Raw genomic sequence first — 21,589 nt, forward strand, 5'->3', positions numbered from 1 at the left:
AAAAAATTAGCCAGGCATGCTGATGGGCATCTGTAATCTCAGCTACTCGGGAATGTGAGGCACGAGAATCACTTGAACCTGGGAGGCAGAGGTTGCAGTGAGCTGAGATCACACCACTGCACTCCAGCCTGGATGGCAGAGTGAGACTCTGTCTCAAAAACAAAAACAAAAAATAAAATAAAATAAAAGACCATTAGTGGGAATATAAATTGGTGTAGCTTCTCTAGCAGGCAGTTTGATGATGCATCCCAAAAGACTTAAAAACATGAGCCATCTTGGACACACATATTTCATTTCTTGCAATTTGTCCTGAAGTAACAAAAAGAGAACTGGGTAAATACCTACGCAAACATTACTCATCACTGTGTTGTGATAGAAGTGTGCCATCACTGTGTAGTGAAAAAGTAGAAACGACATAGATGTCCAAGAAAATGAGATGGCGTGACTGTGGTATAGGCATACCTATGAAAGATCAGGAGTGTGTGAAAACCAAGCTGCAGAATCATAATCAGTCACGAGAAACACAACCGTGATTTCATGAGGAAGGACTGCCAAATACCGGACACTGCTGGCCACATTCTCCTTGATGTTCTCTCCCACCCCCACTCTTGGTTTCCAGAATCCACCCTCCCACCTCCCGCTTCCTCTCTTCCATTCCCCTTGAAACCTGCTGAAGGCCCCATCCCTGTGTCCGTCCCGAAAGGCAGATGCTCCCCAGTGGCCCTTGCCTCTCTTTGCTCACTATACGTTCTCTCTGGGTGACAGCATTTGAATCCAAGGCTTCGGTGTTGTAGGGATTCCTCCCCAATCTCCAGCATCCAGCCAACTTCCTCCCCCTGCTTGGATGAATGGATCTAACTGCTGGCTAATTAGCTTGTACCCCATAAAGACTCAAAAGCAGGATGCATTAATTTTCTTGACCATTGCATAGCTCATCATGTGTCTCATCAACCTGTCTCAAGAACGGTTCCACCACGCACCCAGACAGCTGGGCCCCTTTGTCGCTCAGCCCTCTCCTCACCAGACACATCCAGCCAGCCACCAGCCCGGATCCCCTCATTGTCTCCTTCCCATCTCTTCAATCCCCCACCCCTTCCCATGCCCAGGACTACAGTCCTGAGGAAAGCCTTCACATCTCTCTCTCTAGACTGTTCATGGCCTCCCTGCTCCACTTGACATAAACCTAATAGTTCATTATAAGGGAAAATGGAGAGTAGATTGTCCTGGATACTGAAATGCAATCATGTCCTCTGCTTCCCTAAACATTTAGTCAATGTTCCTCTCTCTGTGCTGTCTTAAACATAAACTCCTTTGCACAACAGACAGGGCCCTTCAAGACCTATTCGTCAGCTGTCTGTCCTGCCACATCTCCACTATCCCAGGAAGGGCCCCAATGACAAAGGTCATGCCCCCTAAATAGCCCCCTCTCTCCAGAGACGTCAAGTGTTTGCATGTGCACAGCACTCACCGTGCAAAGACGTCTCATCCTTTCAGCCCTACTGAAATGCCAGCCCCGCTACTCAGTTTCCCCAGGTGCTGTTGAGTAGACTTGAATGTGTTTCTCCTCCACTCCCAGTCTTCACCCTCACCTCAATCGGAACAAATACTATCTTGTCTTTACTTGCCTGTGCATCTGTCTCTAAGTGCTATTTAAGAGCAAGGGCCTGGATTTTTCATTTTCTTATCCCCTCTGCTTTTCACAGTGCATGGCTCATAGAGGGCCTCTTGATGGCACGCATGCCTTCATCAAAGCTCCTGTCATTTTGCACAGCAGTCATTGTTTATACATCTGTTTTCCTTGCTAGGCCAGATAGACAGAAACTCTAATGCATTCATCCTTGTGGATGCACATCCCATAGCACAGACCACTGCTTGCTACCTACACACCAAAATGGTTACCAGACATTAAAACTTACACATACACCTGTGATAGCATGATCGTTATTGGATCTGCTTGGATTTTTTAATTACCAGATAGGATGATGACCAGTATAGGCCAAATCTCCAAGGCTAGTTTGAGCTGCAGGACCTGGCCTGAAGCACTCCTTCTAGAAGCTCCTTTCTTCAGGCTCTCCATTTATGGAAGCTTCCTCAGCATCTGGTGCCTAATAAAGCTTGGTCTCCTCTTTCCTCGTGGCACTGGTTCAGCAGCACATCCAGAACATGCATCTGCATTGCATCAAGAACTCTGCTTATTCTTCATAGAAACAGCCTACTTAACACAACTGGACCTTCAGACAACTCTGGCCACTCTCACGCTGAAACACCTATGCATTCACTATAAAACCTAGGTCTGTCATCTGTACAGTCTTTCCACTGGGGTCACATTCAGTGATCTTTTTGTCAAGGGCAAGAGCATTCATTCCCAGGCCAGATGAAGCTTTGCACAGCACTCTGCAGAAGACCAGACACAGAAACATGTAGTTAGAGGTGCATTTAACCCAGTGCCTCTAAACCAGAGATTGCAAACCGGTGGCTCAAGGGCCAGATTTGCCCAGAAGACATTTATTTGGCAGGAGTGTATTCAAGTCTTCAAACCAGAATGCCTTTAGAATGGACACATCTTCCTTATTTGCCTCAAGCCCCAGCAGTCCCTGGTGCTTTTCTCCTCCTCTGCCCAAGAGACCCACCCAGCCCTTGAAGACACAAGACTGTGACTCCACCTAGACCAAGTATGCTCCATGAGCTCCAAAAGAACCCCAAGAGACAGAGGCTGAGGGTGGTCTCTGTGCCATCATCACAGTGGCTGCTCTGGCTGCCAATGCATCCCCTGTTATTATACATTCAACCCACTTTGAAATTGTCTAGTGAGAATCCCATTCCTGCTCCTGGAGCCTAAGGAGGCCTAAGCCTTGCGCTCAGGGAGGTCACAAAGGGAGTGACCCCGAGAGGCTCCAGGATGGTGCCCTTTCTCTGTAAATCAACAATTAATTGGGGTTGGGGTTTGAGTAGCAACTTCAGCCAAACAAGGGAATCAGCCGAGTCCTGATGAGGCTCTGCAGACAGTGCCTCCACTTCCACAGAAGACAGCCAGGCTGTGCGGCAGAGCCTGCTGAGCTGCACCCCACTATTTTTAGTGCTGCTCTCTGCCACGCTGGCGAGGCTGTCCTGCTCAGTGGCAGGCAATGCGTTCCATGTGTGCAGGCTGGAATGCAGCGGCTGAACCAGGGCCAGCAGCAGAGCCTGTTTCCTTAAAAGGCAAGAGAAATTCAGATCACATGGCCACAGGGACAGGAGCATGGATCCTGGGATGGGAACGGATTTCCATCCTAGAGAGCTCTTTAGGGGCAAGTGAACTAACAGAAATCTGCTTATGAACATGCTGTAGGTGAAAATGGATTTTTATATTGAAATTCAAATAAGGACAGGGATTTGAGCCGATTGTTCCATTGCATTCCGGTCGTCTCAGGAAAAGAGATCCCTGTGTGATTTATTTGTGGCAAAGACCCTAGAGCCACTCATATAAATTCCCCTCAGACATTTACTTCACAAATCAAAGCTGTTTGGCCAGCTGGTTACAGCTTGATGCTAAGCAGACCCAGGCCTCAGCTCAAGCTTCTTCCACGGCAACCTCGTGGAAAGAAACAGTTTTCTGAATATATTCTAAAACAGACTAGAATAGAATAGAATAAAACAAAATTAGAATATATTCTAATTTGAGACCCTTACTCTGAATATCATTAAACACACATAATTTTTTTCTGGAAATGGTTAATATTTATCTTTCTTATCCTGAAGTTGCATCTTACTCTGAGTAGCACTCGTTCCCCGCTATGAGGTGGGAAATTCAACAAACGACTCATTGTGTATAGATAACGGCCAGGCAGTCTATTGCCAAAGTCCTCTTTTGCCTCACAGCAAAACAAAGATAGAGACATTTTTGAGGTCCTTCTGCACAGCCCTAAACTTGTACTCAAACTTGGTACTGTTTTCCAAATCACTGTCTTAGGTCACAAGCATTAGACGTGGCCCAGGAATTAATGAAGGCCACCAGCAAATGAAGAAGGCGCGAGAAAAGTGTGGCTTGGATGGTGGGCACAGACCCCCAACCTTCAAATCTAGAGAGTCAGCAAAGTCAGTGTCTAGTTGAGGCAGTCGGGTTGACAGTCACATAAAGACCCAGTTTTCCTGTCCCACAGTGAGGAAACCACAATAGACTTTCCGTGTCATTAAGTCTTACTACTTTAAGTGCTTCCCTTAAACAAAAACTAGAAAGCTTTGTTTCTGTTGTTTTGCCTCTTTTGGAAACTATCAAGGGAGTTAGTAGGGAAGGTGATGCCTATACCTATGCCTATATAGGGTGAACTACAGGCTCTTAAATGTCATTGATGACTGTGTGTCACGGCTGCATGCACATGAACTTATACAGGAGCAGTGATGAATGCAGTCCTCCCATATCCTCCCCACCAGAGCCCTCAGGTTCCTGTGCCTCTCCACAGGGGTGGGCTTATTTAAGAGGGATTCTGGTTTGGTTTTGTTTTTTTGTTTTTTTTTTTTTGAGATGAAGTCTCACTCTGTCACCCAGGCTGGAGTGTAGTGGCGTGATCTGGGCTCACTGCAACCTCCACCTCCTGGGTTCAAGTGATTCTCCTGCCTCAGCCTCCCAAATAGCTGGGATTATAGGCGTGCACCATCATGCATGCACAGCTAATTTTTGCATTTTTAGTAGAGACGGGATTTCACCATGTTGGGCAGGCTGGTCTCAAACTCCTGACCTCAGGTGATCCATGGATTCTATTCTTATTCCCAACATTAGCTTAGAGGCATGCGACCCATTTCCAACCAATGGAATGCCAGGGGACATCTGCCAGGGAGCTTTCTGGAGAAAAGCCACAGAAAGGATGGTCTTCCTTCTTCCTTTAAATATCATCCTGTCCACATGAGACTGTCTTGTTACTAGCCTAAGAGTGGAGCCCAAGGTGAAAATAGCCCAGAGAGATGAGAAAACCTGGGTCCTTGATGGCATCTTTGACTCCCCCCACAGCCTGTGCTCTGGATTTCTGTGAAATGGGGACAACCAGTGACTTCATGATCTAAGCCAATGCAAGATGGGGTTTCAGTTCCTGGCTGCTGAGAGCATCCTAACACACTACACACCACAGCCCCAAGAATACTCTCTCCTTCCTGCTCTCTGTTTTCTAAACCATGAGCAGCATTCAGCACAGGTGACTGTTCTGTTCATTTTGACATAGCTTCTGCCAACGCTGTCCATGCATGACACCTGTCTCTACTGATTCTCTTCTTATTTCTACAAACACTCCTCCTCAGCCTCTTTCACCAAGCCTGTCTTCTCTGCTCAACCTCTAACCGCCAGGGCACAGACAGGCCTCTCCTGACTCCCTGTCCCTCTTCATCTACACTCTCAAACAAGGAAATCACACCATAAATCTAGGCTTCGAATATTGTATATTTCCAAACTGCTGAATGTATATCCTTAGCCCCACCCTCTCTTCTGAACTTCAACTGCCTTCCTCATATCACCGCTTCAAAGTTCAATAAGCATCCCAAGTTCTAACACGCGTGACTGAATTTTTGATTGACTACCGCACCTCCTTAAAGAATCATGTGTCACACCCAAGACTGCCCGGCTTAAAGCTCCCAATGGCTTTCTATCACATTAAAGTAAAATCCACAACTTGTTAGTTATGAAAGAGTTTTGGGGCCTGACTTGGCCATTCTCTCTCAGACTTCAACTCCAGAAATTTATCCACTTATTTGTTTGGCTCCAGCCACACTGGCCATCTTGCTGTTTCGCAAACATGTCACAGTCATTTCTCTACCAAGGATCTCAGATCTAGCCCCTCTCTGGATTTGGAATCTTCCTTCAGGTCTTCCCAAAGGTGGCCGTCTTGGGATATTTTGTTGTTTGTTTTTTGTTTCTTAAGACGGAGTCTCGCTCTGTTGCCAGGCTGGAGTGCAGTGGCGCGATCTCGGTTCACTGCAACCTCTGCCTCCCAGGTTCAAGCAGTTCTCCTGCCTCAGCCTCCCTACTATCTAGGATTACAAGCATGTGCCACCATGCCCGCCTAATTTTGTTGTTGTTGTTGTATTTTTAGTAGAGCGGTTTCACCATGTTGGCTAGGCTGGTCCCGAACTCCTAAGTGATCCACCTTCCTCGGTCTCCCTTGGTGCTGGGATTACAGACATGAACCACCGTGCTGGCCTCTCTTGTTTTTTTTTTTGTTTGTTTTTTTAGCCCATAAATCAACTCTTCAGAAAGCCTTGTGTTAAACATGCAGTACCTCATCAGACAGTCTCCACTGCAGCTCATACGTCCTTGTTTACTGAGGGTTCTGTGTGTTTGCCACCTACTTCTCTTGCCGTGTAAGGAACACAAGAGGAAGACGTGTGTGCTGTTCACCCATCTGTCCCCATTGCCTTGTCTAACACCAGACACATGTTAGGTGCTCAGCAAATCTTTGCTGAATAAGTGATTGAATGAAAGACTGTGTACCCGTCCAGGCTCTAGGCAGCAAGTGACAGAAACTGACTCTGGTTAACATATGAAGAAAATTGAATTATTGGAAAAATATTGAGTAGTTTATAGCAACAATGGGAAGGCTAGCAAATCAGGTTCAGTTCCACAAATGGAAAGGAACAAGGAAGTTGGGCAGCCCAAGCCACGGCTGAAATTCACAGACACAGCACAGGCTCGATGGCTCTTGCTGGAGCCCCAAAACCACTGGACACTGGCGGGGTCCTTTACCAGAAGTTTGCCGACCCCCATCTGGTAGAGTGCTGGGCATACCATGGGCTATGGTTTAAGAGCTCAGAAGCTGTGCTTAATCCATAAATCACCTCATTTCTTTCCATCAGAGTAATCAGGAGTGGACAATATGTCTCTATTATCATCCTCATCTAGACGACCCTCTCTAATCAACTTCATGTTAAAGACGCTTCAATTTCTATAGGTTCATGTTCAAACTGGCTGATTGCTGATGCTGTTTATGCCTTGCTCCTTGGCCCACCTCTAAGCTCCCCTGCAGCTGTGCTGGCTGGTTCCAGGTGTGCTGACAGCACTCCACCTCAGTGGCCCACATCTCTCTGCTTCTCTGCCAAGGACTTTTCTAGCAACAGTGTGTGCAGGGCAGCCTCAAAATGCTGGCGTGTAATGCCCCCAGGTCAACCCCTGTGAGTGTCAACTTGACCGGATTGAAGGATACAAAGTATTGTTCCTGGGTGTGTCTGTGAGGGTGCTGCCAAGGGAGATTAACATTTGAGTCAGTGGACTGGGAGAGGCAGACCCACTTCAGTCTGTTTGGGCACTATCTAATCTGATGCCAGCGCAGCCAGAATAAAGCAGGCAGAAGAACGTGGAAGGACTACACTGGCTGAGTCTTCCCGCCTTCATCTTTCTCCCATGCTCGATGCTTCCTGCCCTGATACATCAGACTCCAAGTTCGTCAGCTTTTGGACTCTTGGGCTTACACCAGTGGTTTGCCAGGGCTCTTGGGCCTTTGGTCACACACTGAAGGCTGCACTGCCAGCTTCCCCACTTTTGAAGTTTTGGGACTCAGACTGGCTTCCTTGCTCCTCAGCTTGCAGACGACCTATTGTGGGACTTCACCTTGTGATCGTGTGAGTCAATACTCCTTAATAAACTCCCTTTCATGTATATATCTATCCTATTAGTCCTGTCCCTCTGGAGAATGGTGACTACTACAACCTGCAACCAAAAAGAGATGAGGGTCAGTCCATAAACGCCCAGCCTTCTGTTCCTCGTGGCATTCTCCCCACTTTCTCAGTGGGTTTCCAGGGGGACTGAGCCCCAGTTGCTCTCAAGGGTAACATGCTTTTAGTTAATGCACCATCCCTTGACTTGCCAACTTCTTTGTCTTGCTTCTCAGTGGCCTCGTTTGTGCTTCCCACACACCTTCCCAAACAAATGACTGCAGCCAAAACTTGGTCAGGATCTGCTTTCGGGGAACTCAACATAAGGCTGGTTTACAAATGACCAGTCAACTTCTTCAACTACAACTCCTATCAAATGTAACTGTTTTAAATGGAGTCTTTCAAAACAAATATTCTTTCCCAGATACACGAGTTCCGCCAATTTCTTTTTATTGTGCTATTTCTGTTTCTAACATCTCTTATAAAATTCATGTAAATGCTGGGAATTTACTATTCTCTTGAAATCAAACATGCATAGATAGCTCCCTTTGCAGATGCCCAAATACCTTCTCTTCGATGACCTTTTGCAACAGCAGCATGGTTTTCACAGAGGCATCTGACATAGGCAGGAAAACAACATCAGTTTTCCAGGTTGAGCGATACTTGGGTGGTGTCCCTGTCATGCACAGAGGCCCTTGAATCTCTGGCCTTTTCCCATCACTTGTGACCTAATGCCTTCAAGTTTTGACAACTAGATTCCAAAATACTACTTCTTTGGTGTTTTGGTCTTTAGCAGCTTTATGCCCACCATAAAGTTGGGTGGAAGACTCGGGAATATCACGGAAAAGGATCAACTGGCTCTGCATGGGATCTCAGGAATGCTGAGGGGTGGCCCAATGCTGGAGAGCATGATTCCAAGAAAACGGGAAGACCCCAGGAATCCCATGGCTCTTACAGCAGCTCACCATCAGTATTCAGCTCCCAGGGAAGGGGAGGCACAGGCAGCAGCAAAGCTCAGACCCAAACTAAAGCGAGGAGGGGTATGGCAGAGGGTAGCCTCTGGACTGGGCCCCCTGGCCTGGCAGTGTCGGCAGCCCCCAACTTCTCCAGAAGCCACACCCAGATAGGTGGAACCCTGAGAGCCTGGCTCATGAAGCGCAGCTAGGTCCAGCTGGAAATCTGACAACAATGGAAATCTGGCAGGAAAACACGAACCATCTCCTAAAAATGAATCGCCATGGGGAAAGAAATTTAAAATGGTTCTTGAGGGTTCGAAACATTGGCTGTCTACAAAAAGGCTGGCACCCATTCATAAGTGCTGTGATTTCTTTTTAATTATGCAGAAAATCGTTAAGAGGGAATAAAAGTATAAAGCACTTGTATTTAAAAACCCAGCAAAGCTGCTATTGAAGGGATTGAGATGTGCTCATAGTTGAGTGCAAATAGACGTCCTCGTGACTCGGCCTTGGAGCCCAGTCAGGCCGTGCTCAGCCCAGGCCACCTTCTGCACAAGCCCTCAACGCGTGCCAGAGCCCCCAGCTTCTCCAAGTTCTTTCCTAAGCCAGAGCAGCTCAGGATAATGAGAAGAGATGGAAAAGACTACAATGAAAGGAAGGAGAAGGATAGAGACTCGCTGTCCGAGAAAGAGTGATGGAAGGTCTTGGGGAGGGTCATGCGGAAGGCATGCTTTATTCTGGGAAAAGACACATGGCTCAGATCTGACTTCCAGAGAAACAGCCAGAAACATCTAGAGAATGGCAGTAAGGGTCCCACAGAAGCCAACCTTGGAGCTCTGAGAGGGCTTCTGGGTCACCATGACTTGCCCAGATCCTCCATTAGAACATAGCTGGGTGAACAGGACCACTTTGACCCTCTGTTTCATCATCTCTAAAACGAGAACAATGACCGCTACTGAACAGCACCACCTAAGATGTGTGTGAAACACCTAGTACAGCACCTGACCCACAAAGACTTCTGGATAAAGGTGCGCTGTATTCGTTAAGGTCACACCAGCTGCTAGAACAGCCCAAGACCTCAGTCTCTGACTTCAATAGAAGTTTATTTCTTAGTCACAAAATCCAAAACAGGTGTTCTTTATTGGCAGGCCACCTTCCACGGGCCAGGCTGGAGGCTTCCCCAGAGAGAGCTCAGTGGATATTAGGGTCAGGGACATGTCAGGGTTCAAGGAAGGACACAGAGTCCTTGGCATAGTCTGGCAGAAGATGCGTCTTGGGAAGAGAAATCCATGAGCTGTCAAGGGGTCAGGAATCCTGCAGCTCAGATCATGTTTTGCTGAACCCTAAGTTAGGACAGACAATGTAACAAAGGATTTTGTTTTATTTGCTCTGTGGGAATAAATGGGAAAAACTGCTCATCCACCGCCTAAGCACCTTGCCTTACCCCGAGTTAGCAGCACACACAGCTTGACCAGCCACTCACCTGGACTTCCGTCACTTCCTGCTTCTCCTGAGTCAGGTGAGACAGTGGGTGTGATTATCCCAGCAACCTTGAGCAGCCAAGGGACACGTACAGAGAAGCAATGCATAGATAGAGTGAACCAAGAATGGCAGGGATAGGCATGCTGGCAACAGGAGGTGGAAAGGGAGAGAGGGTTCCAGCTCTGGAGCCCTTAGAAGTGAGTCTCCCAGTGATGGGCCCTGCCCCAGTCGATTGTAACATGCCTTGAGCAGACCATCTAGGTATGTTACAAATATTGGTGTCCTACTCCTGTACCTTGGGCCTGACTACTCCCCCAGGTTCCACGTGGGAGTATCTGCAGGTCTTTGCCAAGAACATTTTCTTACACCACAGAAGGCCCCTTTGCCAGTGTGCCTGCAAGCCAAGAGGACCAGAGCATGCATGCCTCAGTGACCCATGGAAACAGGTGTATGACTAACTGAGCTCCTTCACCCATCTGCTGGGCTACGAGGTGCAGTGCCACAGGTGCTCCCAGGGCTTCCCTGAGGGATTAGGCTCTGGGCACCCACAGTGGATGCTGACTACACACCTCTTAACAGTGCTCTCCCCTTCCTTGTCTCACTCCCCACTTCTCAGCCACTCAGCGACTTCCTTCACCTCCCAAATAAACTACTCACACCCATATCCTTAGTCCCAGGGGCTGCTTCCAGAGGAACTCAAAAAGTAAAACCAGATTGCGATGCTCATTTTAGGTCCATAGCAGATCAAGTCAATGCGGGGGGGCGGGGGCGGGGATCCCTTGGGAAGTGCAGCACTCAGCCCATCGCTATGGGAGCTGAGCCCAGAGCTCTCTGCTCCTGAAGTTCTTGCAAGAGGCTGGTGTTGGGTGCCTGGCGGATCCCAGGGTTGGTCACCAAGGGTCACAGCTCAGAGCACACTGACCTGAGCACACCATGGTAGCTGCCGAGATAGAAGAGGACTGGGGAGGAGGTCATGGTGACCTTGTAAGGACTAAGTGGCGCTTCTGAAGAGGGCCACACTCCTCTCTCCTTTCCCAATAGACCAACTGGCAAAGTCATCCCCTGATTTTACATAAAACAGTTCTGCTGACACCCAAGATTCCTGTAATTCTACCCTCAGCACTTGTCAGGACATAGGTATTTTATCCAATCAGTTGTTTCCTTCGTAGGTGGAACTCAAGTGCCACCTGAATACGTATTTGTTGGTTTCTTGTATTATTTCTGAAGAGAGAAAAAAAAAGTCTTTAAGAAAAATTAAAAAATGAAAGACCTTGTGCTTTGTCTTTGAGACTCCAGGAAAGGGGTTGCGGGTCGTGGGGCAACACTGAATCTCTCAGCCATTGTGAGAGGGAGCAAATCAACCCCCTGGGAAAGGATCACTGTGGAGAGGAAGACAGGAGGAGGCTGAGGCTCTGAGGGCCAACCAAGAGTCAGAGGGAAAGATGGAAGCCAGCCTGGCTCTGAAAAATCAGAAACACTGCCGGGACCCAACAGCAGGAACACCTTCTGCTTGGCCATGGAGCACTGGAGCGTGTGGGGCTGAATCCACAAAGCGGGGGATGCTTGTCTCCACCCGGTCTCTTTGCACACTGGCTGATAAAGCTCTTCCGCCTCCTCCACTGGAAATGAAAGGGTATTGCACAGGTCCATGGGGCCAGAACCAAACCCAGTTTCCCCAGCCTAGGGGTGATTCTGAAAATCGCTGCTATGGAAACAAGACAGCCAAAAACGCCACACCCAGGAGACTTTCAATATACTTTATTAAAAAGTTTCTTTGTATAAATTTCCTAAAAATTTTAAAATTAAAATTAAATCCCCTCCCCCCTGCACAAAAAAAAAAAACCACACACAACATTAGAGGAATGCCAAAAATATTCTCTATTACAACTTTTTTTAATTCTTTAATTAAGGCATTGGTCCCAACGGTGCACATAGATTAAGGGATTTTGCTTCCTTCTGAACTAGATCATTTGTTAGAGGCTTTAGAAAAAGAAAATTAGCTTGAAATCTAATCCAGGAAATTGGGGGCAGGGAATGAAAAAGTTGGTCTCTTGTTTCTCCATGATACACAGGCTTCCCATCTAAAGTCATGCTTAACTAAAAGGGAAAAAAAAATGAACCAAGCAGAAGTATATAGAGCAGCTGTGACATTTGCATTATTTTCTAGACTTTACATTTGCCTGCAACAGGCATAACATGAAACTCCAGAGGGAATTTGGATTGATGGGAATGTTCACATAAACAGCAGCAGTGGCTAACTGTTACACAACATTCAAAGTATTCGAGAGAACTGCCTGGAGACGGAGAGCGAGGGTCCACAGACACATTAGCACCATACTGATAGGTCATGCAGCAGGATGTTCCCTCCCGAGTTTGAGTGTAAATCAAAGCATGAAATGATACAGTGCAAGGGAATCTACACCCGGAGCTTCTACAGAGACAAGTTGGCGATGGCTGACTCCTTCTTCTTCAAGAGGTATATGATGTTGGCCAGCCACGCTTAGGTTCCCATCACACTGATGACTCCGGGTTTGGCGAGCACTGAGCGTCGAGAGATGAGGTGGGAGGGGTGAGGTGAGGAGCCAAGAGAAGAGAGGAAAAGCCATATTACTGACCCAAAAGGGCACTGTCGTTATCACGACACAGTCCCGCAGCCGCTGGTCTCCATCACCTGTCTCACTTTTCTACTCAGTACCATCAATGGCCCTCTGTGACCTTCTTGGCCTGGGGCCCCAGGGCCCGGGGATGTCTGGGAAATCTGATTCCATTCTTTTGCCTTCACCATCTACCAGGCCTTTATACAAACTGAACTCTCCCCATTCTGGCACTGACCCCAGGCTCTGTTCAAAGTGTTTATTTTATTACCAGTTGAACTGCGCAATATAATGGAGATACTGGATGGCCCCAGTGACAACATTGTTATTTATAGGAAGCAAAACTATTTAAAAGATAAATTTGTGGGGGGTATTTATCTTTGGTGTTATCTGTAGTTGTTCATTATATTATCTTCCCAGGAATCATTTTTGGTGCAATATTTTACAAATAACAGCAACTTAGTAACATTTCTGAAGAATGACAAGGGACAACATGTTTTTAGAAACCCAAAATAGGAATTCAAAAAGAAATTTCATGGGTTGTATTTGAACCTGTTCCTTATCTGAGGATACAATTTATCTTCTTTTTCATATGTATCATAATCATTGCACTTCTAGTATTTTTCAAGGTGACTTATTGACCTGAATCTCTTATTTGCAAAAGCCATAAATACAAGGAAGAAATTACTTACCAGGAGCGCAAACCTTTTCACATTCTTTCTGTGATCCAAATTTGTTTTCGTTTCCACCACAACCTCCATACCAGAATCTTGCACAGCTTTGGGTGTTTGGATCATAGTACCATTTTAATATGAAATCCCTGCAAGTTCCTTCGTCTTTCGGCAACTTGCATATATCTTTAATAAAAACATGAGAAAAGGACATTGATGAGAACATGCGTGTTACTCTGCTCCCGGTGCTGGGGCTGACAGTCTGATGACCTTACTGTGGCAGAAGGAAAAAAAACAAGAACTTCCAGGTGAAAACTCCCTTAACCTGCTTGCATCTCCATTTCCTCACTGCCATATGGACATAGGAATTGCTTACAGCATTGTGAGAGATAGATGAAATTATATCAATGAAAGGGCTTCATAAACAGCACTCAGAATCCCAAATGCTGGCAAAGGTTATTGAATAATTTTAAATGAAATGAATCGTTTTTCCGCTTTCCAATCACTGGGCCATTTGCCCTCCAAATCCTTCCATGTTAAATCCCCAGAAAAGAAACTGAATTTTAAAACCTCAGGGTTTTATATTTCTTGGCAAAATGGAAATTCGATTCGGTTGGAATATAGTTCAAAAATAAGGCTCTACCTTTTATTACAAGCCAAGTAGACTGAAAATTAAAGGTAAAGCAGAAAAGAAAATCCTTTATGATTATGTGTGTGTGTGTGTGTGTGTGTGTGTGTGTATGCACGCATGTGTGGTAGCCAAGGGCCTTTGTGACCTGCCAAATGAAACACTTAAAACGAAGAGCTAGCACTGATGTAAAATTCATGACGGCAAAAATGTCACATAGCAGAGCTATTTTGAAGACAGAGAAGCATTCTTTTCCCAGTTAAGGAAGTTTATGTTTTAAATGCACACGTCTGATGTAGCCCAGCTGCAAAGTAAAGCAAAGGTCCCCTCGACGCCTGGAGAGAAGAGTTTACAGTTCACACACAGCACGACTCCTGTTTACAGAGTTTTCTGGCAAACTCCAGATTGTTCTGGGAAAGAGAAGCATTGATGTCAACTGTTATCTGTAAGTTCGAAAACGTAAACCTTCTTTTTCCAAAACTTCCTGGAGCCAATAATTCTGCATGTTCCTGTGAGTAGCTAACAGGCTGGAATTATCCAGCTCTCCCCTACAAAGAGATGCTTCTCCATCTCCTTTGTCCCCAGCGAGGCAGGCTCCTCACGGCTGCGGAGGTGGTGAGCATCTTTGCTTCAGATAGATACCAAAAAGGACAAGGAAAACCTAAGTCTTCAGTGGATAATCATAGCTTGGATCACCCACGATGGACCAGACTCAAAGGTGCACAGGACTGAGGCTCAGAATCAGTCTAAAACATTTCCTCGTTGCTGCTGTCACCCAAATACCAGGCTGGTGGCTGGTGGCTCCACAGTTACAACACCTCCTAGTCACAGACCCTCTCAGGGCCCAGAAAGCCAGTGGTCCCCCCGAGAGCCTTTGAAGACTCCAGGAAGTCAGAATAAAATGAAGACAATTTACAAAAACAACCTTCTTTCTCTCAAATATGCCAATAACTGAAGGAAAATGCCTGGCTTTCAAGGAAGGTCCTGGAGAGAACTGACAAGGCAAGGTTATTTAACCATCAAAACTTATTCCTCATTTACCGATGGGTTCCCTGTTAGTGTGAGGCCGGCGTCACATGATCTCCCTATTCTTCCTTCCTTCCCAGACCGTTGGCCAATGGACCCTATTTGCTCTATTTTATTTGTTTCAAGTGCACTTCAGTCCTGACCATCTGTGTTTAGCTGTTCAGTTCCCAGTCCCCTGGGCTCTGCTGAACCAGTCACGAGAGGTCTGCCCAGAGCCACGGACACCCAGCCCCTGAGTGGCCTCACAGCGGCGTGCTCCACTCCCCGTCTGATTGGCTTCTCCAGCTTCCTTGGGTCCCCGCCCTAACCCTCCAGTTCCACACCATGATACTGGCGTTTTCTGTCCTTATTTCAGTGACAGTCACTACTGAGACCCTGTAAGATTTACTAGTGGAAAATAAGGACACTGTTACTATGGACAAGCAGATATTTGGAAAACCAAGAGAAATATATTAGTGAGGTGAGGATCCAGCACTATTCAAAGACAAAAACCTGGACTTCTGGACTTCTCTACTTCTGAAGCAACGGTGGATTTTATGTTCTTAAGAGGCTTCTAATGCAAACTCCACATAATCTTGAGTTCTGAGACACGTCATTTTGGCTGGACTCTCCTCAGCTATGAGTGCATATGTTAAAGCAACTGTTTTAAAGCAAAAAAAAAAAAAAAAAAAAGTATTTAAATGTCCTGGAGTACAAAGGGAGATGGCTGGCCCTCGTTGAACTTAATCTGGACTTTCCCCTAGAACAACCCGTCTTTGGATGCAATAGTTGTTCGTCTTTTCCCTCTGAAATGAGTTTGCCCCCAGGCATAATCTGTAGGAAGCTAGAGCCTTCTCTTTATTTGAGAGGAGTGCTTGGCTGAGTCTTCCTTAATTTGCTCTTCCTTATTATTGAGAACCTAGCGGGAGCCTAAAAGACAATAAGGAATGAAAATGATTCACAACCTTCCCCGGCTTCCTAACTTAGAATAACAATGTAAAGAAGTTTGCTTGGAGAACAGAGAGGTGAAAGGCTACCTGACTCAGACCCACTGTCTGCTGAAACTTCCTTACTATTGGTCACTGGGCTTCAGGAAAGCATCCAAATAGAAGAGGAGAAATGGAGGCAAGCACAGTGTGAGGTTAAAACCCTGTTCTGGGAATCCCACCTGTTCGCAGAAGCCACAGGTGCCTAGAACATCCTAACAACAACCATTCAAAACCACTGGGGCACAAGGCACCCTAAGCACCACAGTCCATTCTTGTAATAAAGATGTGCGGGAGTGGATGCGCATGTGCAATGCATGCACCTTCCCACAAGCAATAATATTCATAGAAAAAAAATAGGAACGCTATGCTTTGGGTCACTACTGGTTTTCATCAAAAGCCAGCAATGCTGTCACAATGAGAATCGTGTAACATATTTCTCTGTACATCCTGAATGCTTGACAATGCATATCTATTAACTTTATAATCAGCAAAAAATATATGTATTCTTCAAAGTGGAAAACATGTTGATTGGAAAATCTTTTCTTTTTCATAGTTTGATATTCCCATAATGTTTCAAAGCATTTTTAAAGGCATCGGCTTTGACATTTCCCAAACGTATTGATTTCCAAATCACTATGTAAGTACTTCCTTGAGCAAACTGAAGGAAGACAGACTGAGAGGTGTTTATGCTGCAATCATCAACATGTTCCTCATCAGTTTAATGGTGCCCAAAACAAGAAAATTCAATCACCTTCTCACTCGGCATTGTTGTTATGGTATAAAGTACTTCCATACCTTGGATGCAGGTATGATTTGCCTGAATGAAAACACTTTCCGCCATCTACATTTTGAGCATTGGTCAGTTCAAAGGGTACCAAGGAAACTTACTAAATTTTTAACTTACTTTATTTATTTATTTATTTATTTAGAGACTGAGTCTCACTCTGTTACCCAGGCTGGAATGCAGTGGTATGATCTCAGCTCACTGCAACCTCTGCCTCCCAGGTTCAAGTGATTCTCCTGCCTCAGCCTCCTGAGTAGCTGGATTACAGGCATGAGCCACCATGCTCGGCTAATGTTTGCATTTTTAGTAGAGACGGGGTTTCACTATGTTGGCCAGGCTGGTCTCGAACTCCTGACCTCAAGTGATCGTGATCCCCCTGCCTCGGCCTCCCAAAGTGTAGGGATTATAGGCATGAGCCATCACACCCAGCCAATTTTTAACTTTATTTTAAAATGTAGCTGTGGTTAAATTTTGGACCCTTTACTCTTTCAGATCTTGACCAACAGACTTCTATTTTTTAAGACTTCAGGATAAAAAACACCCCTTTGGGCTCATCATAACCTACACACGGCAACTAACCAGAAAACATCCTCACACAGTGATGAACAACAGACAGCCTGGAGAGGACCATTTCCTAGATCCCTGTAGCTATTTAACTTACTTCAGCCATGGGATTAGTTTGTTCTTTAAATTATTATTAACATAAAGTCAGGTATTTCCCCCAAATATACCATTTTATGCTGATCAAGGACATATATTCACACGGAACATGGCCAACCAAATACTGTATTCTATCCAATATAAGAGACCTTAATTTTATGATGCACTATTATCTTATGTTCCACTAAGTAACACAAAATACTACCAATAGACCATGATATGTTGTCAATTCTAAGTCACATTTCAGTTTCAGAAGTGTCCCAATGGGAATAAAATTGTGCATCTTAGAATCAATAAGTAAAACGTTAGTAAACACAAAATGATGGTTCCTTCAGGGCTATACAATTGGCCCAGTCATGTCTACTCAGACAAAATGTGATCAGTTCCACAGATTGCTAATTTCAAGAATAAATAATAAAGGACATGATGATTTTGTTAGTTGTTTTGTCTAGTTTCTGCATTGAAACTTCTTTAACACATGTGATTAAGCCAATAATTTAGGATTCATTTTGTAATATTGCAAAAAGTAAATTTTAAGTTAGATTTTTGTTGTTGTTGTTTAGAAATTCCAGAGTCTTAGCTTTAATAGTAATATGCATAGAAAATACCTATCCAAAGCTTCCTTAGCTAAAACGAGAAGGGAGAAGAGGGAGGTGGTAACAAAAGCCTAAAACCAAAATTAGCAACTACATAGCACTGTCAAAATCAGCAGCGACAAAGCAGGTGGCAGAAAGGTCCAGCACACCCATGCTTTCAGGAGGCCATGGTAATGAATGAAAGATCCATTGCTGCTCACCGCCATTTATAGGAAGCAGATGTGTGACAGAAAAGTGGTTGGAGTATAACTCTTTTAGATGCTGAGCAGAGCAAAAAGCAGGGTGAGATATTTTGTGGGGGTTCATTTGGTTTTATTTAAAAAAATACAAATATTAACCATTTAAAATCAAATCGTGTAATATTGCAAAGCTGGAATCCTGTGTGGTTGCTAACAATGCGCTAAGTATATTAATGGAATCAAGGTCTGTTAACAGAATCAACCTTCATCTCAAAGGCAAGAGTCTCCCTGCCACACACCAAACAGGGCCAGATCTTGTGGAGGACAAAAAATGCCCTAACCAGATTGCCCTCGCATTACATGCCTGACTCAAATTCCTGATAAACAAGCATCTATTCAATGTGATTGTCAAAATGGGCAAATATTAACATATGCAAATGAAAACCAATGGTAACACTGGTCCTCTCCTCTTCCCCTGCCTTAGGTGCCCAGGACTAGGAATTTTTTCATTTCAGAGTGTTTCTGCCTACAAATTCCTTCACAGATTCAAACACAGGACACCAGGTTCCCAGAATCCAACGTGATAAACTATGAAAAATACAGGTTCTTAAGACAGCATCTTTTATTCACAGAAGTAAAAAAGCAAACAGTAGTATCTACTATTTAATACTAAGAAAGGGACCCATCTCTGTAAACATGTTTCTAATTAATGGATGCTGCAGAAAGTAAGAGGAATTAAAATAGACACATGCAAATATAAAAATATATATTTTAAAAACTTCGTTTTGCCTGAATGGTCTAGAAAATGTGTATTTGGAGAAATAATGCATATTGTGGTCATTGGAATTTGGATGCAAAATACACATGCAACTACTGAGTAGGCATGCAGGTACTATCTTTTTAAAGTTATTTAATAAAGAGTGATTCATCGTCACTCCTTTTTCTATATCCAAATATATAAAAACCATTAAAAGATTTTCCCCCCACCCCAGGGGAAATGGTTAAAATGACAATTATAGGAGAAGGTGAGGAAGGGAGAAAGAGAGGTTGGTGGTGGATGGGTAGGATAAGCATTCCTCTCCTAATTCTGGTTATCCATTTTGAATTTTAGACATTTTTAAGTAAATGTCCCATTTATTAGGTTGGTGGGAAAGTAATTCCAGTTGCTGCCATTACTTTCAGTGGCAAAACCTCAATTACTTTCGCACCAACCTAGTAATTCAAAAAGAGCTCTCAGAAATGGCATATGACTGTGTGTACGCCAACATATATTTATCAGGCCAAGGCAGGTTAAGTGCTTGTTTTGTTTCTATGAAATAATTAAGTTTAAGAGCTCAGAGATCAATTATGCAGAGCCTTGTTCTTTTTTTTTTTTTTAAAGAAGTAATTTATGTCTTCACTCTGGGCAGGAAAACACACATATGCATGTGTACACACATACATACACAGACACACACACGTGAAATGGTGAGAGGACATTCACATCCTGGGTCTGAGGGTCATGCCACAATTAGTATGAAGGAGAAAGGTTTTATTTAGATTCATCTGTATCAACTACTTGTAGCCTTGAAAGAAACACAAGTCCCAATTTCAAAAACTCTTTTCTCTTTATTACAGGTAGACAGGCGATCTCAGTGTTGAATGTCTGGATCAAAAGCACCTTCTTAATTCTGAACCTCACAACTCAATATATATATTTAAAAAAAAGGAAAAGAAAAACAAAACAGCCCAGCCAGACCCTTGCTTAAAGATTTTGTTGTTTATATTAACTAAGCACTGTTTATACAGTCTTGTCCCTTTTGGACCACACATAAGAGAATCAAAAACATCCCCAAATCTTGCTGTCTAGTTTACTCATTATCGATCTCTGATCTCTAGTTTACTCCAAGTCTTTTTCTCTCAATGAAGCACTAAATTGGCTAAAAATTTTCTATTTCCCACACTGTATTCAGGGTGAAGTTAACCAACGAGTGAGAAATGACACACACAGATTTCAGCAACTTTGAAGTTAGAGTTGAATCTGTCCTAACGCACACCTTTGGGGAAAACCTACTGATCTCTGTGGCTTCTCTTTGAGCTCAAGCACCATGGTGGGGTCGCCTAACAGGCCCACTCAACAAACACCTTTAAAATCAATTACAGAAATGAGCATTGTGAAGAGAAATGCTTTCCTCCTCCTGACGGTAGATGATACACCAAAAAATAATGAATTGTCCCCTAGTTAGCAGAAAGCTTTGCTTCAGGTCTATAAAACATATTATATCTAAATTCCCATGGCATTTCCATTTTTTATGTTAGTACCGTCATTCTTTGCTGAGCCTATCAACTATTTTAATAATCACTTTCTCATGGATGAACAAGCCAAGTCCACATTCTGCTGAGTGAGAGATTCTAGGTCTCTCAGACTTTCGCTGCCCAAGAACAAAAACAAGTAACAGCTGTCAGTTCCTGAATTACACCTAACCAGTCACTAACTTAGCATAGACCATGCACACACTCTGGGGCTCAAGCACATGAGAGAGAGTATCACAGACTCACACACTAAGCTGGGGTGTGTGCTTAGGATGTCAGGACCAGAACACCCCATAGGTCAGATCCAAACCCATGCATTTCATGGATTCCAGCCAGATTTGTCTGGTATTCTTCTAAGCAGTTTTTTTATTGGATTAACTCACTAAGTAAATGAAACGCCAATCTTCACAGCATCACAGACCACAAATCAACTCGAGTCCCAGTACGAGGCACAGGAGAAATGACTAATGGATACGTGAATTCTAGCGATAGCCCCAAAAGCACCTCCCATCAAATTTTCACTGAGTCTGGTCACAGGTAAAGTAAGACTCCATTTACACCTGGGATTATGCAGAATAAGATGATGTTGGGCTGCACAGAGCTGATGTGGACCTTTTCCCCCATAGAAGTCATGCCTGGGCTAAGACTTAGAACCCAGGAAGGTAAATTGGAATCAAGGCTTCCAAAGCTTTAACATTTTTGGATGGTTATTTTCTTAGTGCCATTAATGGACCTAATAGTTTCACAACTCACCTGTTTCAGTGAGAGCCAACGGTTCTGTGCTCACCATTAGATTGATGGTTGAACTAGAAGCTGACCTTGCTGGCTGTGGGGGTGGGGGCTGAGATTTCTCTATAAAAGAAAAACATATGCAACTCGTAGGTAAATCAGAAATAGGAGGGCTTGGGAATCTTAGTGACTGATACAAGGTTGCCTGCTGTGATTGATGTCTTATGTGGGGGAGCGGCAATTGAAAGACACAGAACCAAGACACCTCTACATCCACGACTTATGCTGTGGGTTGCGAGTTGGATCCACGTGCTAATAAGCAACCAGAGGTGATCCCTGAACTTCTGAACAAATCCTCTCACCTCCCGCACAGCCTCTTCTGCTGCTGTCCAGGAAAATAGAGCCCTAGGGTT

General features: G+C 44.6%; 1 protein-coding gene across 1 annotated transcript in view; it reads right to left on the minus strand.

The window, feature by feature from the left end:
* Positions 1-11,791: 11,791 nt before the first annotated feature.
* The window catches only part of COL6A3 (collagen type VI alpha 3 chain), a 147,629-nt gene continuing 137,831 nt past the window's right edge, over positions 11,792-21,589 (minus strand). The window contains exons 44-46 of the mRNA XM_063645782.1: positions 21,201-21,299; positions 13,336-13,500; positions 11,792-12,590 (exon numbers count right to left, since the gene is read on the minus strand). Of these exons, the coding sequence (XP_063501852.1) occupies positions 12,550-12,590; positions 13,336-13,500; positions 21,201-21,299 (305 nt within the window). The 3' untranslated portion in view covers positions 11,792-12,549. The remainder of the gene's footprint in view (positions 12,591-13,335; positions 13,501-21,200; positions 21,300-21,589) is intronic.

This window comes from Symphalangus syndactylus, chromosome 8, assembly GCF_028878055.3.
Source record: "Symphalangus syndactylus isolate Jambi chromosome 8, NHGRI_mSymSyn1-v2.1_pri, whole genome shotgun sequence".
In the NCBI taxonomy this organism is placed as follows: Eukaryota; Metazoa; Chordata; class Mammalia; order Primates; family Hylobatidae; genus Symphalangus; species Symphalangus syndactylus.